Raw genomic sequence first — 23853 nt, 5'->3', positions numbered from 1 at the left:
GGCATAAAGAGAGATGATTGGTAGAAATGGACTCGTGTTTTTCCATTACATTTCGTAATCATGTCTTAGTTCACTATGATGATCCACCATTTTCTCTGTTTCAGAGAACTATCAAAATTGTCATCTATCATGTAATGAGGGCTATGATTTGTATAGGACAAGTTTAGAAGCTTGAGTACCAATAATTTGTCGAAGATCCTGTTTCAGTGGAATCATAGGATGTTTTAAGAGACCATACAGTCCAACCTCTATACCGTATCTCTGAGATAGCTTTGTGCCTTCCCGGGGAATTAATGACTTCATTGCAACCATTCTGTCTTCCAAGAGCTCTAGCTGAAAGAAGGTTTATTCTTCAGCTGTATTAAATGCTCTCTCTCTGAACCTTATAGTTTCAATTCTAGTTTTGTTCTTGGACTTTTGCAGAATCAGTCAAATCCTTCCCCACATAACAACCTTAGGAAACTTAAACTTCAACCTTCAGAAACTTGACACTGCACCTAAATTTCTCTTCTCAAGCTACAAAATGAGTTCCTCATAAGCATTGTTTTCCAGAATAAACATACCAGTCACAACCAAATATGTTAGTGAGAGAGTTGGCAAAGACCTGAATCATAATCACTTGTCTGAAACTGGGACCTTTCCTGTTTCCTCTCTTCTAGTGCCAGTTCATTTAATTCTGTCCTGGCCTCTTAGATAAATTTAACTTTACATTTTATTTTATTTGATAAGACAAATATCTTACTGGTGAAAGACAGCAGAATCTTCTAAGAGCGTTATCTAAAATAACTAGAAATTAATATTTCTGAAGGATGCTTTAAGGTCCAAAAGCCACCTTTAGTAAATGAGTGCACAAAGGCATCCTGCCAAGTATTTGGGGGAGATCCATAACTATTGCAGTGCTTTAAAGCAATTCTGTGATTAGTATTACAGAAAGATAATCTATCATGAAACTACATCATTAAGATAATCTCTACCTTATCTCATTTCTGTATTAAAAGTTCTCTGTTCACTTCAAGATGCTCTTAAATCAAAGATTTTTCTGAATCTAAAGGCTTTTATAGGCAGTCTCTCCTCAGTAATTATAAAGTGTTCCATGTTACTAATTTTAATTAAAAAATTTTTTAAATTTATTTTATTTATTATTTTTGGCTGCATTGGGTCTTCATTGCTGCACGCAGGCTTTCTCTAGTTGCGGCGAGCGGGGGCTACTCTTTGTTGTGGTGCGCAGCCTTCTCACTGCAGTGGCTTATCTTGTTTCGGAGCACGGGCTCTGGGTGCGTGGGCTGCAGTAGTTGTGGCACATGGGCTCAGCAGTTGTGGCTCATGGGCTCAGTAGTTGTGGCGCACGGGCTTAGTTGCTCCGCAGCATGTGGGACCGTCCCGGACCAGGGCTCAAGCCCGTGTCCCCTGAATTTGCCACAACTGTGCCACGAGGGAAGCCCCATGTTACTAATTTTAAATAACTGATTTCTGTGAGTGGGCACAGAAATTATATTGCCTTTTCCACTGTAAAGATAGCCTCATAGGTCAAGACTGTAGGAAGAACAGAGGAAACTTGAAAATGTGAAACTGCTGATAAATATTTTAGAAAAACTATTGACTAGGTTAAATTTTTTTCATTGATTTATTATGGGCAGATTTAGAGCAAAGGGTGATATAATCCAGTGCATTAGTCCCTTCTGGGATAATTAACTCAACCAAAAATATTCCCCACTTCTCTCTATCTTCCCTTCCTCCTAGAATGAATGGATGATGGTTCAGTGCTTTGGAAAACAGCTCTATATCAATACAAGAAAAAACCCAAACAAACCTCTTTTAATTCTTCCTGTATAAAATTAAACATAAAGAAAAATAGTAGAGTAGAGGCTAATCTGATTATATTTCTTATCATGTGTTTGAAAAGTCATCAAATTTCCTAGACCTCAGATTCCCCTTCTGGAGAACTTATGAGGAAACTGGGAGCCATACATCCCAAATAATTGCTGTCCAGGGGTGTGCTGGAGTAGGCTTGTACTGGCTTAGGAGACCTATTTTTACTATTCAGTAAATTTGTGAGCTAATTGACCTCATATAGATAGCTTCAAATTGGTTATGGTAGGAGTATTTACACCATGGAAATTGGCATATGCTACAGATCAGAGCTGGTTGTTAAACATTTACCAGCTTCTCATTGTATCTGGCATACTCATGTGAAAACAGACATTTTAATTAAAAAAAATTGAGCGTATTCATTAATATTAGAACTCTTACATTGTTTTATGGACTTGTATTGCTAGAAATATCTTCTGGTCTTTTGTTTACCCTCTTTCTTCAAGTAGAGTATTACTAGAAACATTCTGGATGTCATATGTAAGAAAACTTTAAAATTATGTGTAATGGCTAATACATAATATTTTCAAAAACAATTCTGTAATGCATCTCTACAGAATAATTCTGTAATGTATTCTATTTTTACTGCCCATTAAAAATCAGGTTTCCCTTTCAAGATGTCATTTAATTTAATTATTTAAAAAGATTACTCTGAAGGAGGGAGTGAGGGGAGATAATATAATCCTCTAATTCTGTAATTTCTTCTTCAGCTGTTTTTTATACTTTTGCCTTTCCTTGGTTTCTCCTCCCTTCCTTCTTTATTTGCTCCTCATCTCTTCTATAGACGAGGAATCATTTTTTAAAAGCATACCCATCCTCTTCCATTGTTTCTTTGGACGCTGAAGATTTGCATTTCTTTTAGGAATTTGCTCAGCATTTTAGGTTGCTAAGATGTGCTAAAACAGGAGCCAATTTATGACGTATTTGTCTACGAGTTCTAGGAAACTTGCAGGGTTCATTCTGCAAGAATGATTTACAGGCTATAATATGTTAGAATGTCAAACAAGTGGAAACCATTACCAGCACTAATGTCTTAACCCCAGTTTCACAACTGAGGGAGGAAGGTCATCGATTAAAAGGTCCATCTGTTCCAAAGATGTGTCTGACTTGCTTGCCCAGTGTTTTGTGAATCAAGTCAGTTCAGTGATTGTGCTGCTTGTGTAACTGCTTATCAGTTTCTCAAAATCATTGGTTATGAGAGCATTTTACCATGATATCTTTGAGAAATAGGGTTTTGTTTTTGGATGCTATAGTTGTTCAGCAATGTGTTTAGTGTATTACATGTGCCAGGAACATATATTTTGAAATTGTCCCTAGCTCTAAGACTTATGTAATCAGTGAGTTAAGTATATACACTTCGAATGAGTTAGTGAACTTATATTTTGGCAATAATTTGATGTTGGAGGATTCATCTCAGTGTGAGTTTCATCTCTATTTACAGGATGAAAGATGAAGGGTTCTGTTACTATGATCAAGTTCTTTCTTAAAATACCCTTAATCTACTTATATTTTCTAAATAATGACGCTACACCTCTTAGATAGAACTTCACAATTTACCACCCACTTTCACATTTATCTCATTTTCCATTAGATATTTTCCCTCTGCAGTTTTCTTCCCATATAAGGTCATTGAATAACTGACTCTGAGATGCGAAAGGGACCTTAAATTTATCTGATCAATTACTCTACCCAATAGTCAGCCTGTCTGTTAGCTATTTCGAGGAGGAGAAAATATTAGAGAGACTAATTGGGTCAAATAAGGAGGTGAAAGTAAATTTTGCTTTTTGTGGGAAAGGCAGACTATTATTATTTTACTTTTGCCCCTTTATTTGATCATTTTTTTCTGGATCAGCCTGTTGAGTATGGATTCTGCTTCAGAGTCTCTGGTCAACTTGAGACCATTAATTCTCCCATTTGGGGGCTTTGCCAGTCTGCTGTCAGCTGCAGACTTGCCTCAAATGCTGAGCCTAAGGGTGTGGGGTTCTGGGGTGTAAAATACTTATGTTTTATTTTTAAAGCAATAGAAATTCCTCCCTCCATCCCTCCCTCCCTTCCTTCCTCCCTTCCTTCCTCCCTCCCTCCATCCCTCCCTCCCTCCCTTCGTTCCTCCCTCCCTCCATCCCTCCCTCCCTTCCTTCCTTCCTCCCTTCCTTCCTCCCTCCCTCCATCCCTCCCTCCCTTCCTTCCTTCCTCCCTTCCTTCCTTCCTCCCTCCCTCCATCCCCTCCTCCCTTCCTTCCTTCCTCCCTTCCTTCCTCCCTCCCTCCATCCCTCCCTCCCTTCCTTCCTCCCTCCCTCCATCCCTCCCTCCCTCCATCCCTCCCTCCCTTCCTTCCTTCCTTCCTCCCTCCCTCCATCCCTCCCTCCCTTCCTTCCTTCCTCCCTCCTCCATCCCTCCCTCCCTCCCTTCCTTCCTCCCTCCATCCCTCCTCCCTCCCTTCCTTCCTCCCTCCATCCCTCCCTCCCTCCATCCCTCCCTCCCTTCCTTCCTTCCTCCCTCCCTCCATCCCTCCCTCCCTCCATCCCTCCCTCCCTCCCTTCCTTCCTCCCTCCATCCCTCCCTCCCTCCATCCCTCCCTCCCTTCCTTCCTTCCTCCCTCCCTCCATCCCTCCCTCCCTCCCTTCCTTCCTCCCTCCATCCCTCCCTCCCTCCATCCCTCCCTCCCTTCCTTCCTTCCTCCCTCCCTCCATCCCTCCCTCCCTCCCTTCCTTCCTCCCTCCATCCCTCCCTCCCTCCATCCCTCCCTCCCTCCCTTCCTTCCTCCCTCCATCCCTCCCTCCCTCCATCCCTCCCTCCCTCCCTTCCTTCCTCCCTCCCTCCCTCCATCCCTCCCTCCCTCCCTCCCTCCCTCCCTCCCTCCCTTCCTTCCTCCCTTCCTTCCTCCCTCCCTTCCTCCCTCCCTCCCTCCCTTCCTCCCCCTCCCCATCTCCCTCCTTACTGATTTAGTTATTTCAAATTACATCAATACACAACTGGGGCAAATTAAGAGTTACAACAAGTATGGAATTTAAAATTATTTGCTTGTTCCAGGTGGGGATTTATTATTTCTGACTTCAATAAAAGTTTGGATCTTATGTTAAAAAAGTCTTATAAGTTATTCTTATCTTGTTCTGATGAAAATACAGATCCACTCAGGTACATTAATTGTTCTATGACACAGATGAGGAAGATAGAAATGCAGCCCAGCCAGGCTGAATGTGGTTTGTGAGTTGATTGTCTTTTAATGCTAGCTTGATTGATGACTGTGTGCCATGTGAAGTGACTGGAAAACTGATAGTTACACAAAACTGTGGAAAAATTGGTGCAACAGGGAAACTGTACTTCCTGAGCCAATGTGATGCAGGCTGTGCAAGTGTGATTCCTCAGGAACAGGGTAACTACTTCGTAAGAAAGATAGTGAGGAAAGTAAGGTGAAGGTAAAAACAACTGTCCCCCAGTGTACTGGGAAGAGTGCCTGCTGCCTTTTCCTCCCGTTGCCAGGAGAGAGATGAGCCAGCGCCTGGGTACACGTGCGTCACCAGTTATAAACACAAGGAATGACGTCTCGGTTAAACCTGGCATGTGGTCCACGCAGACACTATAAACAGGAATGCATATGTCATCCTGTTGTAAACTCCATCTTTATAGCCACAGAAAAGAAAATTAAGTGCTGAGGAAAAGCTGTCACCCCTTTGTTAAACAAATTAAAAGTAAATTGACAGGAGAGGCTTATTCCAAAATCTTCCATTTTATCTCTATTTCTGGATTAAAGATTATGAAGGCAAAGTCTTTTCAGAACCCTTTGTTTAGACCTTACAACAAAAATAGCCTTAGGGAACTGCTTGCCTGGAGAGCTTTATGGTTCTCTGTGACCATGGAGATTAATCTTTGGGAAATCAGCTATCCACAACACTGCTGCCTTCCTCCCCAAAGAAGAATTTCCACTCCTGTCTGAGAATGCGGGATGGGGCAACAAGCATTGAGGACTCAGGGCGCAGCCTCCCTGACACTGCCTCAGGCCCCCTTCAGTTATTCAGTTATTCCCTTCACTGTTCCAGAAAGGAACATCTCAAGGGGAAGCTCTACTCTCAGCCATGCTGCTGTGAGCATGGGACTTAGAAAAAGACCATTCCTCTATTCATTTAGTCATGAATTTATTTAACTGATATATCTGTGCTCTCACTGCATAGATGCCAGGCACGGGTGAAACACGCATGAGCTGACATAGACACCATCGTACTACATACAGCGTGGGATGGGGATTAAACACATAATCACACTGATTAATGTACATTTTCCAACGGAGGTATTAAAAATAACAAAGGAACTGGACTTGGATGAAAGATACTCTAAGGAAACCATAGTTATCCATGATCAGAGGGATGAGAGGGCAAAATATATGTGAGGAGTAGACAACATCACAGAAGAGCCCTGTGCTGAAGGAGGTGTGGCTGGAAGACGGGAAAGGAGATGGTGCCTCAGGAGATGAGAGGTCCTCAGACCAGGCCCCTTGGGGGTTAGAGATCCTGTTGTTCTTGTGAAAGTAAGGTTCTTGTCTCCTTGCAGAAAGAATTCAGAAAGGAGACAGGGGGGTTAAGAAAGTAAAGTGAGAATTTATTTAAGCAAGAATACGCTCTCAGAGGGAGAGTGGGCAGACAGGTGAGGAGCTGCCCTGGGTTTCTTCCGCAAGCCAGTTATAAGGGCCGTTCAAATGAAGGAGTGGAATTTCACTGGGGAGGGAGAGGTTTGGGGGTCGTATTCCCTGATTTTCATCCCAGCTCCACCTTCCCGAGGGGACGAGGGATTTCTGTCCTTATTTAACTTTGATTGGAAGTGTCATAGCTTTGGTGCATGATGGGAATTTCTTATCTGCAAGGCTAATTGTAATGAGAGCATAACGAGCAACAGGTTACATTCAGACACTGGAGATTCCTGCCTTTTCCCACCTTTCTTTGTCTGTCTCCAGGACACTTATCACCCCAAGATGTGTGGTTTCCTTTCAGTCTGGAAATTCCTGCTTTTCTTTATCTGCCCGTGAACCCCCACTGTTTACAAGAGGCGTGGTTTCCTGCCACCTGGCCCCTGGCCCCCCTTTCTCTGCTCACACCTAGCTACCTGCCTGCTCTAACACTATGGAGAACTTTGGTGTTTATGGTGAAGGCCAGTGGGAAGTTAGCTGATGGATTTTCACGTAGAGGGAACTGGATGAGGACTGTATTTTGAAAAGATAGCTCTGGATTTGGGAGGAAAAAGGGCCAGAGAGAGGCCAGAGAGATGGTGGTAACATTTCATTTTGGAGCCTTGAAGCTGGTTGGTTGTGGATCCAAAATTCCTGCATGGTTGCCTCCCTCCTAAACACTGTTCGCATGTCAGTGCCCTCCTCCAGACCCTGTGTTCCTTGAGTTCAGGAATGCTGCTTTACTTGCTTTAGGGGTCCCTGTAGTGTCTGACACTGGACTTTGAATACATTCAACAAAGGCTGTATTTAAACTGTGGCTCTTCCCCAACTCACAAGACATGTCAGTCGCCTTAAGAGATCACAGCCCTTCTGTATTCTGGTGACAGTATTATCTAGTGATCTAATTTGTTCCTTAAGACAGAGGAAGTGTATAAAAATACACTTTCCTTTTCTTTTGCTAACTCATATATGCCTTGCACTTTATTTCCATATGTTAATATCTTCTATAAAATGACCTTTAGAGTCTATCTTTATGTCAACCTAAAGCATTGCTAGTGTCATTACTACCTCCTTACAAATATAATAGACATATTGGGGAGATTGGTTCCTGAGACTTCCTACAGAGCAGGAAGCAAAACCACACTGGAAATTTTCTGACTCTGGAAACATAAATAAATAAAGCAGTGATATGGAGTGGTGTGGCCTGTGGCAGACTGGAAAAAGCACGCTCTATCCCAAGCATTCAAATTCAAACACAAGATATGCTGTGATAGCCAAACAAAACACTGGGATGCTAAGTTTAGCTAAGTGACTATGAGTTTGCCATTCCTCCTTCAAGTGATTAAATAATTTTAGTATTTTAATCCAGAGGAATAATAGAAAATTTCAATGTGCTCACGTACTCATTATGAGTTGTGGGCCAAGATCTTCTGAGTGACCAAAGCTCCAAAGTTGTGTTGGGGTAAAGCAGCAGGACCAGAAAGCCTCCAACACTGCAATCTTCTCTAATAACTTTGGGAGGCAGGCTTCTGAGACCCCCCTGGCTTCCTGGTCTCTTGCTTTCTTCCGTAGTGGACTGGTGCAGTGTCCCCTGTGCCTCAATTCCACTAACACACACTGAGTGGGTGAGTTTGACAGAAAGGAGGAGATTATTATGACTTGAAATCAGAAGCAAAGAAAACATCTCTTCCCACATGCATACCTTCAGCGCGTGTCCCTGGAGGTGGTTTAAGTGAGGCTTTCTTTCCCTCCAAGTGAAAAATGAGGGACATATAAATACAGCCCTGACCCTTCTCCCACTTGATCCTTAGATTAAGGTTAGCTTCAGCTCAGGCTGAGAGGTCACACAGGACATGGTTTCTGTAGCTGGCGGTCACTCAAATCACACACCCAGGAATCTCATGCAAAGAATATTTAGATAACATGTTTCTAAGAGAAGGATAATTCCAACTTCTTTTTTTTAACCAGGGGTGGGCAGTCCTAGTGATTTTGTAAATGGGAGGATCTTGTTCACTGCAGAAATTGGGCCTTTTGGATGGATGAAGCAGAAAGGAGCAGAACAATAGGATTAATTAAGATTATTTTGGATTTTGGGGGCAGGGTGCGGAGGTGATTGCACACTCAGGAGAGCGCGGCGGCAGGGGTGGTGTTGGCAGCGTTCGTGTGCTCGGGTGTGAATCGCCGAGGGAGGAGGCGGTAGAGGAGGAGGTGGCTGCGGTCGTAATGGTGGCGGAGGAGGCAGGCACGAATCAGCTGCGGGCGGAGACATGGCCAACATCGCGGTGCAGCGAATCAAGCCGGAGTTCAAGGAGGTGCTGAAGAGCGAGGAGACGAGCAAAAATCAAATTAAAGTAGATCCTGCAGATGAGAATTTTACAGAATTAAGAGGAGAAATAGCAGGACCTCCAGACACACCATATGAAGGAGGAAGATATCAACTAGAGATTAAAATACCAGAAACATATCCATTTAATCCCCCTAAGGTCAGGTTTATCACTAAAATATGGCATCCTAATATTAGTTCCGTCACAGGGGCTATTTGTTTGGATATCCTGAAAGATCAATGGGCAACAGCAATGACTCTCCGCACGGTATTATTGTCATTGCAAGCACTACTGGCAGCTGCAGAACCAGAAGATCCACAAGATGCAGTAGTAGCAAATCAGTACAAACAAAATCCCGAAATGTTCAAACAGACAGCTCGACTTCGGGCACATGTGTATGCTGGAGTACCAGTTTCTAGTCCAGAATACACCAAAAAAATAGAAAACCTATGTGCTATGGGCTTTCATAGGAATGCAGTAATAGTGGCGTTGTCTTCAAAATCTTGGGATGTAGAGACTGCAACAGAATTGCTTCTGAGTAACAGACATAGAGCTGCTGATATAGTCAAGCTTGCTCCTTCTTGAGGAGCATCAACATCTGCTATTTTTAGGATTCTGTGTAGAGTTCTTTTAAACTGGCATTCTTGCCTAATGATGTTATCTAGGCACCATTGGAGACAAAATAGTCTCTGCTCTGTAAATAAAGCTAATTAAACGTCTCTGTAAATTAAAAAAAAAGATTATTTTGCTGCCATGCTCTGCCATTTTATTACTCCTCCTAAAATGCAATGGAATAGGCAGCATGATTTATGTTTGTATTCTGGGGCCTTCAGCAAAATTTATCCTCTTTGGCTGCATTTCTACAATAATGATAATAAAACTATCTGTCTTCTGTATTTTAGTGGGCTGTTATAAAGAGAAAACGAGATTATGTATGGTAAAGCACTTTACAATGACAAGACAATGTGATATAATAATAACAATATTAAAAAAAATAGTACTTGTTTTTTGCCAGGCACTGTTGTAAGCACTGACACTCATTATTTAACTTTATAATAACCTTATGAGGTAGAATCTAGGATCTCATTTATAAATGGGGAAACAGAGACACAGAGAGCTGAAGTAACTACTTGAGGCCAGCCAGTAAGAATTGGTGCCAGGATTTGAAACTACCTAGTCTGGCTCTAGAAGTTAATGCTTTTAGTCACTATGGTTTAAAAAAGAATTTTTTAAAAAGTAGATTTTTAATAAATGAGAAGACCAGCATTTGAATCCTGGGTTCATGGGCTGTGTAACTGAAGTCAGGCCTCTCAAGCAGTCTGAACTTTAGTTTGCTCACCTTAAAATAGAGATGGGTAATAACACCTATTTTTAGCTGTTTGGTGGGGACTAAATAAGAAAACATGAAAATTGACTGTTTAATGGTAGGACGCACACGATGTACTATTATTAGTTATGGGGGGGGTGTATATTTGTCTGCTCTGGCTGCCATAACAAAATACCACAACAGACGCTTATTTTCTCACAGTTCTGGAAGCTGGAAGTCCAAGGTCAAGGCACCTGCAGTGTTAGTTTCTGATGAGGCCTCTCTTCCTGACTTGCAGGCGGCTGCCTGCCTGAGGCGTCCTCATATGGCCTTTTATTCATGCATGTGGAGAGAGAGAGAGAATCTTTGGTGTCTCTTCCTCTTCTTATAAGGAAAACAATCCTTCTGGATTATGACCTCATTTAACCTTAATTACCTCCTTAAAGGTCTTATCTCCAAATACAGTCACATTGGTACTTAGGGCTTCAACCTATGATTTTGGGGGGTACAATTCACCACATAACAAATGGGAAGCTAGGGAGAGAGAACTAGAAGGACAGAGGGGCATTTGGAGTATTATATTTTTAGGGCAGGTTTCTTAGGCGTCAACTGTGGAGGGCAAATAAGTTATCAGCTGCGTGTAATAAATTAGTAACTATACAATATTTTTTACACTATATGTCACTTGCCTTCTCTTTGGTGCGATAGAAAAAGTCTCCATACTATCTATTTTTGTGCTTTTAGGTGAGCCTGAATTTAAATACATTGGGAATATGCATGGCAATGAGGCTGTTGGACGGGAACTGCTGGTTTTCCTGGCCCAGTACCTGTGCAACGAATACCAAAAGGGGAATGAGACAATCGTCCAGCTGATCCACAACACCCGGATCCACATCATGCCCTCCCTCAACCCTGATGGCTTTGAGAAGGCAGCATCTCAGGTGGGTGTGGGCCAGCTCACAACAGGGCATGCTTGCTTTTTTTTTTTTTTTTTTATGGTTTGTACATATATGCTCATATATAAGGAATATACGCTCACATGAAGCTTACAGATAGTGCAGGGGTGGGTATAAGTGATATGGTGTTTAATTTGCTGATAAGGAAAAAGTGCAGAAGGTAAGGGATGGTGGGCGAGGGTTTCTTCAGCAGAGATTGCGAATGAGAAATTTTGTTAGTCAATATTAAATTAATGTTTTGTTTTCGTTGTTAAATGAATCATATTTATTCATTCATGTGTGTGACTAGGTAAATTTCTTCCTAAAAATCTAGAAGTTTGAAAACTATCTACTGCCATGTATTGAAGAGTGAGGCCATTGCTGTCTCTGAATGAGGCTATATCATAGCGCCCTCTATTGAAATCAAGGAATGAAGCTTTTTGGCCAGTGTTTCGCTGATGTTTAATCCTTATCTATATGTGATGTGTAAAGTAAAAAACAAACAAACAAATAAAAACAAAACCCTCCTACCTACAAATCAAAATTAATTTAATACATTTTAACTGTTAGAGAAGCTGGGAAGTAATTATGTTTTCTCAGTTAAGTGTGCTCCCTTTTTGTTTAGACAGGGGTGGAGGACATTTTATTTTCTACAGTTTGAAATAATTTTCTTATTTTACGGGAACATATTAAAGCATGTATTTAGCATGTTAATCTATAGTGAAGAAGTTGTTTTGTACCTTAAAAATAAAAGATCAAGTGACCTGATAGTTTGACTTTGTAAGAAACCCAGACAGTGAATTTCTGTAAGTATAATATATAATTTCTAAAGTTATGAGAGAAAAGTTCTAGTAACATAGATAATTAAATTATTGACTATTTTAAGGTGATATTCAGAACTGTAAGACAGGATAGACAAAAAACTGTCATTGCTATTTTCTGTCTTATAGGTTTTTATTCCTCACAGTCTAAGGTATCTGAGTTTACATGACTTTAAGAATATGGGCATTATCTCTATATTAGAGATCTAGTATAATTTAACAGTAAAACAAGAAAATCTACATTATGGAATATAACTGAATATTCTGGAAATTTATTAAATTTCCAGATTATATCATTAGTGAAATGAAAGGTTTAAAATTGAACAAAAATTTTTCAACTTACAAAGTTGAAGCAAAAGTTCTAGAGCTCATATTTTTTCATGAAGACGGTAAGAGAGAGGTATATTATTAATATGTAAACAATTTACGTTAAATTCATTTTAAGCATCTAACCTTCTTTAGTAATTTATTCTTTTGAATATTTAAAAGTAGTTGCTGTGGTTTTCAGAGGCAGTGAGCATTTTACTTAAACCAAGTACAGAGTGGCATGCTGTGAGACATGCCATCTACTACTAACACACATGGACTTTTTTTGCAGTTTTTTTTTTTTTTTTTTTGCGGTACGCGGGCCTCTCACTGCTGTGGCCTCTCCCGTCGCAGAGCACAGGCTCCAGACGCGCAGGCCCAGCGGCCATGGCCCACGGGCTGAGCCGCTCCGTGGCATGCGGGATCCTCCCGGACCGGGGCACGAACCCGCGTCCCCTGCATTGGTAGGCGGACTCTCAACCACTGCGCCACCAGGGAAGCCCTTTTTTTGCAGTTTGATGTTGAATATCTTTTAAATAAAATTATTATTGACATTTAAAATATTGTTCATTGAGAATATTTTCAAAACATCCATAATATATACTTTAAACCTGATACTTTCATGTGTATATCAGTAAGATAGTGAAAATGCCATTGTAGGAGGATATTGTTGAACCGAATAATCTTAATAAATTATTTTAAAAACCATTAATGAAGACCTTAAATAGATGGTAACAATAATAATAAATAACTGATGATTTTCCTCTGATTTTTTTGTTTTTTCAGCCTGGTGAGCTGAAGGACTGGTTTGTGGGTCGAAGCAATGCCCAGGGAATAGATCTGAACCGGAACTTTCCTGACCTGGACAGAATAGTTTATGTTAATGAGAAAGAAGGTGGTCCAAATAATCATCTGTTGAAAAATCTGAAGAAAATTGTGGATCAAAACACAAAGGTAGAGAACATGTATGGTTTTCCTGGGTTCTGTCCTCCAGCCTAAAGAAAGATGTCTATTATCTTCATCACAATGAGGGATGCAGGAGTGTTGTGAAAGCTTGCATGGGATAGTTCACTATGGCTGTGAAAGTCAAGGCTGGGACGCCTGGGGCCTGGAAACTAGTCCTGCCCCTAGAAGTGGTCAGGGGTTTAGGGAGTGGGAGGTAGGGACAGGGATAGGAGGGAGAAACCAGTTGTCTAGAAAGTCTTTTTGGCCTCTTCAGAGGCCCTTTATCAGCACATCTGATTAGCAACTCCTACAGCATTCCACACTTGTTGACCTTTTTCTTATTTTCCAGAACTTTCTCCTCTTCTGCCTTGCACAACTGCACTTTCTCCTACCTCTTCTAGTACCTTTCAAACCACTCCTCAGTTTCTTTCCCTGCTTCTTCTGCCTTGGCCTAAACGCTGGCCTTCAGGGTCCCATCTGCTCCCCTCCTGTCTCTCCTTGGGTTTCCATCCTCTCCTGGACCTTCAGTGTTGTCCATTATACAAATTCTCCCAGATCTCTTTTGCTTGCTCACTGAGTCCCTTTATCTGGTGACACCTGGGGCCTCAAGCTCAGCATGACCAGAAATAAATCATTCCCTAAGAAAACACTATTCTCTCATTTACTTGATCATCAAAGCCTTGATTTTTCCATCTCTGTCACCACTCACCACCCATGTAACCAGATCTTGGCGATTTGGCCTCCTGACACCCTTCAGCCTCTCCTTCCTCTGCCAACTCAGGCCCTGTGGTTTGCTCTGACGAGGAAGGGAGCCCCCATTCCTGTTTTGGGTTCAGCCTCTCCCAGCTCCATTCAGTCTTCTCAAATTCGTCCAGAGTGATCTTCATACACAAATTATTGCTCTATTGCTGAAAAACCCTAACCTTGCTGGGTCTCCACCGCCTAGAGGATAAAGGAAAAGACTCAAAATGTCAGAATAGTGTGATGGTTTATTGTGGAGGCTCTGGAGGCAGCCACCTTGCTTCAAATTCTGGTTCCGTCCTTGCTGTGTGAGTTTTGCAAAGTTCTGTAGCCACTGTGTGCTTCCTCCCCATCATCCGAAGTGTGGACGTGACTGTAGCGTCCAGCCCATAGTGAGGTTATGAGGATTGGATGAACCAGTACATGTGAAGTGTTGGAGGCCAGGACCTGGAATTGTTACTGCTGTGTCAGCGTCATTGCTCAGTGCTCTGTTACGGACCACAAGGTCAGATGGACGCACACACCCACTAAACACTGGGTTTGAAGCTCATAACGTTTGAACACTATTTTCAGTTCCACAGAGGGGAGGCGAGCCCATCACAGAGGAACGGCAAGGACAGCTGGGGGCAGCTCCCACTGCGTCTTGTGTCTTTCCAGGCAATTCAACTCTGGCTTATCAGCTTCTTCTAGTATCTTTCCTAAGTGAGAGCTTGGAAAAGACAGTGTCTCCATTTTATTACAGCTCCAGGGCCATTCAAGTTTCCCTTGGCCCCTGGCAGCTGCCAGCTCAGCCACTCTTTAGTCTGGCTTTGATATGCCATGTACTCCCTAAGCATACTGTCTTCCCTTTCCTTCCATGTCACCTCCTCTGTGAAGCCTTCCTCTCCTCCTCCAGACAGATCCTGTTGAGCCTGCCTTTATGTTCTTTATATATATTTCTAGTCTGGTGCTTATAGTTATATAGAACTTTATAGATGTTATATTATTATTTGTTTACACAGCTGTTTTTCTTTGTGATTCTGGATTTCAATCCCTTGATTACAGGAATTAGAATTCCTATTTGTGTCTGACTCATAGTAGGCTTGAAGCCTATCATGAATGAGTGCAGTCCAGCCTGGCAAGCAGATCGCAACACCAGCTGCTGGAGTTCCAGACATGCAGTCAGCACGTGGCTGGGACACTGGGTAGAGGATCCAGGAGAGAGGGAGTCTCAGCTTATTGGTCTAAAATTCTTCAAATTCTCCTGCCTGTATTTAGAGTTCATCCCAGAAACCTGGGCTGAGCCTACAAGTGGGGACTGGTCTGTGAAAAGGGCTGCCAGGGGCTGAGGATTTTGGCAGAACTTGATAAGTGACTCACGTAAACACTCCTGTTTCTTTCTTTTTTTTTTTTAAATTTATTTATTTATTTTTGGCTGTGTTGGGTCTTCGTTTCTGTGCGAGGGCTTTCTCTAGTTGCGGCGAGCGGGGGCCACTCTTCATCGCAGTGCGCGGACCTCTCACTGTCGCGGCCTCTCTTGTTGCAGGGCGCAGGCTCAGTAGTTGTGGCTCACGGGCCTAGTTGCTCTGCAGCATGTGGAATCTTCCCAGACCAGGGCTCGAACCCGTGTCCCCTGCATTGGCAGGCAGATTCTCAACCACTGTGCCACCAGGGAAGCCCCAACACTCCTGTTTCTGAGTCACAGATTTGCAGTTTCTCAGCCCCTAAACCATCTTTCCCTGGAGAAGGGAGAGCTAGAAAAACAAAGGGCAGGGGTAATTAGAGGGGAAAAGAGAGTAGTCTTGTGTGATGACCTGTGAGGCCTAAGACAGAAATGAAAAACTGTTCTGGAAGCCCAGTGTGTGTATCAGCCCAAACTTTTGCCCATGCTGTCTGTTAAAACTAAGAAATGAGAGAAAGAATTCCTCTCACCTATCATAGAAGAATTGTGAAATAAACTCATGGTGACAGGATATGAGATTAGCAGTCTTCATGTAAGTGCCTTCATTTTCAGCCAGCACTGCCTTCCTCTTCCTCAATGGGACTTGTATAATATTTATATTAGATGTTTTCATATTTCTAGTTTGAGCAATACTTTTTTAAAAAGATGCTTGTTCAAGGCACTTTAAAAAAAACTAGGGCATTTATTTTAAAAAGTCTCAATGCCAATACTTTTTCTGGGTAAAGGTAAAATAAAGAAAAATGCATAAAAATTAAATTTTAGTCTCCTTTCTGGAACAGAAGCAAGATTTGTTTACATTTTACTAAATCTTCAGTAAACCTGCTTAAATCACAGGATGATATCGCCCATGTCTGGCTCATCTCCTTTTTCCATCTTTGTCAATTAGACAGAGACAGTGTTTGGACGAGCCCAGTACAAGATACATAGTAGGCATTTCATTAATGTTATTACACATCACCCCTTTCTCACTTCCCCTTCTTGGCCTTGTAGTGGTGTGTGTGTATGTAGCTATGTGTGTGTGTGTGTGTTTGTGTGTGTGTGTGTATGTATTTACTGAGATATAATTAATGTATAGCATTATTTAATATGAGGTATACAACATAATGATTTGATATTTTATATATTGTGAAATTATCACCATAATAAGTCTAGTTAACATCCATCACCATACACAGTTACACATTTTTTTTCTTGCCAGGAGAACTTTTAAGATCTTCTCTCTTAGCAACTTTCAAATATACATTACGGTATTATTAACTATCTTCTCCATGCTGTACATGGCATGCCTAGGACTTATTTATTGTTTAACTGGAAGTCTGTACTTTTGACTCCCTTCACCTATTTCATCCACCCCCAGCCTCCTGCCTCTGGCACCCACCAATCTGTTCCCTGTTTCCTTAGAGTGGTTTTAAAATCTCTATGGTTGTAGGAATCAGGGGTTAAATATACAGATTCCTTATTTACAACAGCCAAGATATGGAAGCAACCTAAGTGTCCATCAACAGAGGAATGGATAAAGAAGATGTGGTACATCTATACAATGGAATATTACTCAGCCATAAAAGAGAATGAAATTTTGCTTGCCATTTGCAACAACATGGATAGACTTGGAGGGCATTAGGCTAAGTGAAATAAGTCAGACAAGAGAAAGATAAATACTGTATGATATCACATATAGGTGAAATCTAAAAAAAGAACAGGCTAATGAATATAACAAAAAAGCAGACTCACAGATATAGAGAACAAACTGGTGGTTACAGGGAAGGGGGAGGGGCAAGATAAGGGTCGTGGATTAAGAGGTACAAACTACTATGTATAAATAAGTAAACTACAAGGATATATTGTACAGCACAGGCAATATAGCCAATATTTTATAATAACTAAAATGGAGTATAACCTTTAAAAATTGTGAGTCACTATGTTGTACACTGAAACATATAATATTGCACATCAACTATAAGTCAACTTTAAAAACTGTAGATTCCTGTGATTGCTGAATCAAGAAGTCTGGGGTGTATATGCTATGGGAATGAGTGATAGAGAGGAATTTACATTTTTACCAAGTCCTCCAGAGGCTCTCCTTGCTCTTCCAAACCTCTCTGAATACAAGGTCTCTCCTGCTCCCTGGAGTTCTTCCTGCTAAGTCATTTCTCATCTGCTCTCAAGCTCTTCAGCCTGGTCACTTCCACCATTATCTGGGCTCGGTACATAAGCCTTGGCTTGGACTTCATGGAAACAGAGTGATTAAATCAAATAATTATATTAAATACTTGTCTTTAATGGCTAGAGTGGTGAAGAAAATGGAATAAATATAGCTTTGATATATTTTAAGAGCCAAAGCCATCTACTTATAGAGCATAACATTTGAGCTATATTTACAGTCTTTAAATGGAAATTTTAAAGATAGGTCATAATTGGCTCTGGATTCTGTTAAGGGCTCCATCTAAGAGGTGCTCCAAAGCCTTCCCTATGGATTAGTTAAATATGTGATTACATTACAATACAGGAGATTTCAGCATTTTGTGAGCCTAAAAGACTCTATTAATAGTCAAAGAGAAATGGAGTTCAACTTATCAAATTGTGGAGTTTGCTTGCTTGCTTTTGAACATCTAGTAACATGAACATTAGCAATAGTGTATGTATAGGAACTAACAATAGGCTAAACCTAATAGCCACATACGACTTTGTGTATTCAGGACTGTATCTTTTTTGTTCTTTTTCTCTTTTAAAAAAACAGCTTTGTTGAGATATGATTTACATACCATAGAACTCACCCATGTGAAGTGTACAATTCAGTGGTTTTTAGTACATTCACAGATAATGAGCAACCAATACCACACAGTTTCGGAATATTTTTATCATCTCAGAAGGAAACCCCATACCCTTTAGCTATCACCCCACTATCCCTCCACCCCCACTCCAGCCTTAAACCACTACTCTGCTTTCTGTTTCTATGATTTTCCTTGTTCTGGCCACTTCATATGAGTGGAATCGTATAATATGTGGTCTTTTATGCCTGGCTTGTTTCACTGAGCATGTTTTCAAGGATCATTTATGTTGTAGTCTGTGTCAGTGTTTCATTTCAGGACTGTTTCTTTAAATTTGTTTCAAAAAACATTTTCTTTAAAAACTTTTTTATTAAAAAATTAATATTTTATTATAAACAAAAAAAGCAAATATAAATAAGCAGAAAAATAACCCATTGCCTAACATTCTTAAATGACCACCATTCACATTTTGGTATGTGTCCTTCAAAATTATATCTTACACATGAATCAACATATAAATATATGGAAACATGCCATTTTGAACCCTTTCAGGTGAATAATAAATCTAAGAGTACAGTCTGCTGCAGAATGGCATTGCCTCCTGAGCTCACATTCAAACCTATCCTTCGCTCTAGGGAGTATTTGCTTGCTTCCCTATCCAAATCTACTTTATTTTTCCCCCGAGACATTGGGAAGTTCCACCTCCTTCCTGAAATCCTCAGTGATTCTCCAAACCACAGAGATTTCTGTCTCGTCTGAACTCAGTGAAATATTTGTCAGAGCCAATCACTGGGTTTTGAATAAATAGGGAAGATGGGGCAGATGTACAAACAAGAGGACTGACAAGAAATTCAGCAGTAAAAGAAAACCTTCTGAACAGAATATTATAGAAGAATGTGTGATAAACCCATATCATATAATATTAATGCCATTCTTGAGCAATCGAGCCTAATAAACCGTAAATTTGTTGCAAAAAAGCATAAACGTTATAGATTTTTTGATTAAATTGTCCTATATTAGTTATTTTAAAGTTGATTTAAATTAAAATTTAAACTGGATTTTATTTATTTATTTATTTATTTATTTTTTCTGGATTTGATTTAAATTAATTTAAACTTTAGAAACAAATTTAAGTGTGTATAAGAATTTAGTTTATGATAAGGGAGTGTTTCAGATTATTATGGAAAGAATAGATTATTCAATAAATGGAATTGAGATGAATCCGTCTCACAAATATTAGCATAGATCAAAATAAAATCTAGATATATTATGACTTAAATATAAAAAGTATGAACCTAGTAAAAGAAAACTTTGGTAAATTTGTCATTTTTGGAGTGGGATAGAACTTTCCAAATCCCAGTACAGAAAACTGGTGTATGGTGGCCACTTAATAGTTATTGACTAAAGGAATGAAATATAATAGCAAAGGACAAGACCATAAAAAAAGATCAGTAGATTTGACAATATAAATATCTTAATGTTTTATAGTTTAATTATTATTATTCTTAAATTTGAAAGGCAAAGAAACTTGGAAAATATCTATAATATGTAGTAGATAGAAGGTTAATGTTTTTAATAAATAAACAACTCTTGCAAATTAATAAGAAAATATACATTTCAATAGAAAAATCAGTTAAACCATGTATAAACATGTCACCAAAGAATAAACCTAAACGGTCACTAAACATATAAAAAACTGCTCTAGTTTTATTAATCAAAGAATGAAAATTTAAAAAATTCTATTTGTCATGTATCAAAGTGACAGACTTAAAAATCACATATCCCATGTTGGTAAGAGTAATTACAAATGACAGGTTTATTATACTGTTGCTGGGTACATTGTTGTATCTTTCAGGGGTGCAGTTTGGAATACATTTAAAAATTTTTTCTAAATGTGCTTAGTTTTTGGTCAATTCTTTCCATTTCTAGGGAAATTTCCCTTAAAAAAATATGGATCTGCACAAAGAGTGCAGCTACAAGTGTGTTCACAGCATTTTTTTCACATTAAACAAGTCAATACCCAGCAATTGGCAATCCACCCCCCACAGCTTTATTGAAGTATAATTGACACATAAAAATTGTATAGATTTAAGATGTACAGTGTGATGATTTGATATATGTATATGCTGTGAAATGGTCCCCACAACCAAGCTAATTAACACATCCATCACCTCACATAGTTATCTTTCTTTTTTCTTTTGTGGTGAGAACGCTTGTGACCTACTCTCTTAGCAAATTTCAAGTACACAATACAGTATTATTAAGTCATCTGGGGATACATTAGATTCCCAGAGCTAATTCGTTCTGTAACTGAAAGTTTGTACCCTTTGACCAACATCTTCCTATTTTCTCCTCCTCTTCCACCAAGTGGAGATCCCTAGTGCTCGTGTAGTAGCTCTGAGCCAGACTGCTGGGTTTGAGTCCAGTCCTACCACTCCCAATGAGGTGGCCTCATGCTATTCCCCGACTTCTCTGTGTCTCATTTTACGCATCAGTAAAATGGGGTATGTGCAGTCCCTATCTAATAGGGTGGATGTGAAAATCCAGTGTGTCACACAAAAGTGTTTAATAAGTATTAGTTGTTATTTGTTCCATGTTTAAGAATATGTCCATACATTGGATACTACTCAGCCATTAAAATAATAATTCAGGATATTCAGTGACATGAACAAGTGTTATCTGTTGAGCAAAATAGGTGGCATACAAAATGGTATATAAATGATATTAATTTCCTTTGTGTTTATCTCCTCTACATTTTTTACAATGAACATATTTTTTATAGTGAGAATAAGATAAACCAAACAAATAATAAAGACAATATCCTATTCTAAATCACAATCACAATTAGGAGTAGCCTACATGAAAAATAGGATAGTTTTGATACATTAAAGCTGACATACTGAAAATAATGTGGGATTTATAGTTTATATACTGGATTTGAATCTTAAATGTCTGAACTTGGACACGTCATTAACACTCCCAACTCTCAGATTCTCCCCTGCAAAATGGGCATGTATATCCCCTATCAAATGGGGGTGTTGTGAAGCTCAATAAAATAGTGTATGTGAGAGCTATTCATAAACTGAACTGAGACATACAAATATAAGATCTAATTATAACCATCAAAACCTACTGATGCTTTTAGTTATTCTGTCCCAAAGAACAATATGAATCATATCTCCAGTAAAAAGCTTTCTTTTTTTTAAATCAGAGAGGTACTTGGTAGTTTGAGAGTCTTCCTAGTTGCTATTAAAAACTCATCACATAAAAGTATCAAGCTTTTGGCTCAGTTTAATTCTTTGGTATACATTTCTTTCCTCCTTTGTTTTGCTTCCAAGGTACGAGGGGCTGTGAATCATTCAAAAGACAACATGAATTCCTGAAACTTTTGCCTTTGTTTTAAAATTTAAGACGATCATCCCAAAGTAAACTATATGATGGTGAAATCTGGAACAGACCCAATTTAATTTTTTTCTTATGAAAAATAAAGTAGTTGAAGGGAATTGGAAAAATAGTAAGCAAAAATTGGAAGGACAATCTACCATATGTTTCTTCAGTTGCACCACCACAGAGAAAGAACCCTGTTCTGCGGGTCAGCTATTTTCTTTTCTCCTTGTCTTATCCTTAGTTATTATTAACAAAGATCAGATGGAGTTGTGCCCAAATTTGTAAGTGATTTGTATGCTGTTTTTCAAGTTACAAAGAAAGAAAAGCTGGCAGCTTTTAAGTAGAACTTTCAAGGAAATCAAAATATTTTTTATAAGTCTGAGAAAGATAGAGATGGGGAATGCTGCTCCTTTCTTTCTTTCTATGAAAACGATCACAGAGTGCTTGGAATATGACCAGCTTTCAGTTGTTGTTTTTGGGTTTTATTGTTGTTTTTACATTTTCTATGTCTTTTCTGTCAAGTGATCCCACCAATGACTGCCACATTTAGAATACTTTTAATCTCTAATCTTTAATACAGCTTGCTCCTGAGACCAAGGCTGTCATTCATTGGATTATGGATATTCCTTTTGTGCTTTCGGCCAATCTTCATGGAGGAGACCTTGTGGCTAATTACCCATATGATGAGACACGGAGCGGTAGGTGTCCTTCCTGCTTCTCTAATTGGTTCAAGGTTTACAATTCATTTACAAGAGTGTATTGGATGATTTCTGTAATATTCTTTTAAGGGACTGGTCATTCATTGATTTTGCCTGTAGAAATACATCTACTGAACTGGAATATCCCCTATTTCATGTGGTATTGGCATATATATCTGGCAGAAAAAGACTATAAATTAAAAAAAAAAGTTTAGGTGAAGAGAAACATGATCTTGACTGAATACTTAGAGAAGAGAAAGGGAGAAAACAGAAGTCATGAACTTGGGTCACTCTTGGACTCTGGTAAAATGGAGGAATATTGGAATTTATGTAGGTTTATGTACAAGATAGCTTAAAAATGGAGGCAGCCTTTTGGCGCTCCATCAGGGCCCATATACATCTCTGCATGTGTCTTTTTGTGCACTCACACTTCTGCATTTGGAACTGTTTCTTGGTGGTGTCAGGGAGGGGAAGTGATGCTTTGGTTTCCTTTAACTAGTTTTAGTTAAGCTTTAACTAGTTTTAGTTAAGCGCAGCAAACTTTAGCCAGATAGATATTATCAGCTTAATTTTTGTTGTTCCAGGAAATTTCCTTCTTTGAATGGATTCTCAGGAGGCTTTGCAAAGTTAGGTCTTTGTAAACACAGGATAACTATAGGTATTGGAAACCGAGTTTTGAAGAGTCTTTGGTAAAACATCCTTAAAATTTGGAGATTTTGTGGTTTGTCAATAGCTGGAAATTTAAAGGACTGGCATAGTTGATAATACAGAATAAGAATACTGTGTACTAAAATAGATATTATTTATTTCAGTAATACACATAGGAAATTTTTTAAAACTGTAAATTTAGATACTTAAAAATATGTGTGAGAGTGGTTCATAGTGTCTGTGGAGTTAACAATGGAAATCTCCTTGCTGTCTTCCCAAGTCCAATTTACTATGAACTTGTCACCTTTTCTTGTGAAGCTTTCAATTCATAAGCAGAATGTACATTCTACCCAGTTTCTGCTTTGTGGTATTAGGAATGGACGTCATACAACCTAAAAACTAAGGTGTAATTGTTGAGTACGTAAACCTTCAGTCCTTTCCCATAGTGATGTAGCTAAAAAGTACGTCAGTAAGAGATCAACAACAAATCACTCTTCAGAAAACACGCAGTGCTCCTCAGCCTGTGTCAGTTTCTTTAGTCTTGTGGGTTTATTTTCCAGGTAGTGCTCATGAATACAGCTCCTGCCCAGATGATGACATCTTCCAAAGCTTGGCTCGGGCGTACTCGTCCTTCAACCCTCCCATGTCGGACCCGGATCGGCCCCCGTGTCGCAAGAATGATGACGACAGCAGCTTCGTAGAAGGAACGACCAACGGCGCAGCGTGGTACAGCGTGCCTGGAGGTGAGTTTCCCTTTCGCTCTTTATGTGATTAGTGGCTTTTAAAAACTAATTACCGTTTACATTTAGGGAAACTTCAATCTTCAATCGTTAAGAAATAGACTGAATCTATAGTTCATCCATTAAAATTAGTCCGCTTTCTGCATGAATGATTGCTATGTATAGTTTCTTGTTGATTTTTAAGAATCAAGATGCTAATTGAAGAGCTGTAGTAAACGAACTGAAGACATCCGCTGGGAAAATATAGATTGAATATTGTTAATTACC

The 23853-nt window shown here is 39.7% G+C and overlaps 2 protein-coding genes across 2 annotated transcripts in view; both read left to right on the top strand.

Moving 5' to 3' along the window:
• The window catches only part of CPE (carboxypeptidase E), a gene marked incomplete at both ends in the record, with an annotated part of 109103 nt that overhangs the window by 69977 nt on the left and 15273 nt on the right, over positions 1 to 23853 (top strand). Inside the window, 4 exons of the mRNA XM_079718340.1 lie at positions 10901 to 11097; positions 13005 to 13172; positions 22081 to 22202; positions 23411 to 23589. Coding sequence (XP_079574466.1) covers positions 10901 to 11097; positions 13005 to 13172; positions 22081 to 22202; positions 23411 to 23589 — 666 coding nt within the window. The remainder of the gene's footprint in view (positions 1 to 10900; positions 11098 to 13004; positions 13173 to 22080; positions 22203 to 23410; positions 23590 to 23853) is intronic.
• Positions 8794 to 9435, top strand: LOC307068058 (ubiquitin-conjugating enzyme E2 K-like; the record flags this gene model as incomplete). The annotated part of the gene is made up of 1 exon (XM_079725706.1): positions 8794 to 9435. One exon carries the CDS (start codon positions 8794 to 8796, stop codon positions 9433 to 9435), a length of 642 nt encoding a protein of 213 aa, XP_079581832.1.

This window comes from Hyperoodon ampullatus, assembly GCF_949752795.1.
Source record: "Hyperoodon ampullatus genome assembly, chromosome: 1".
Classification (NCBI taxonomy): Eukaryota; Metazoa; Chordata; class Mammalia; order Artiodactyla; family Ziphiidae; genus Hyperoodon; species Hyperoodon ampullatus.
This window is presented reverse-complemented; position numbering and strand designations above follow the sequence as displayed.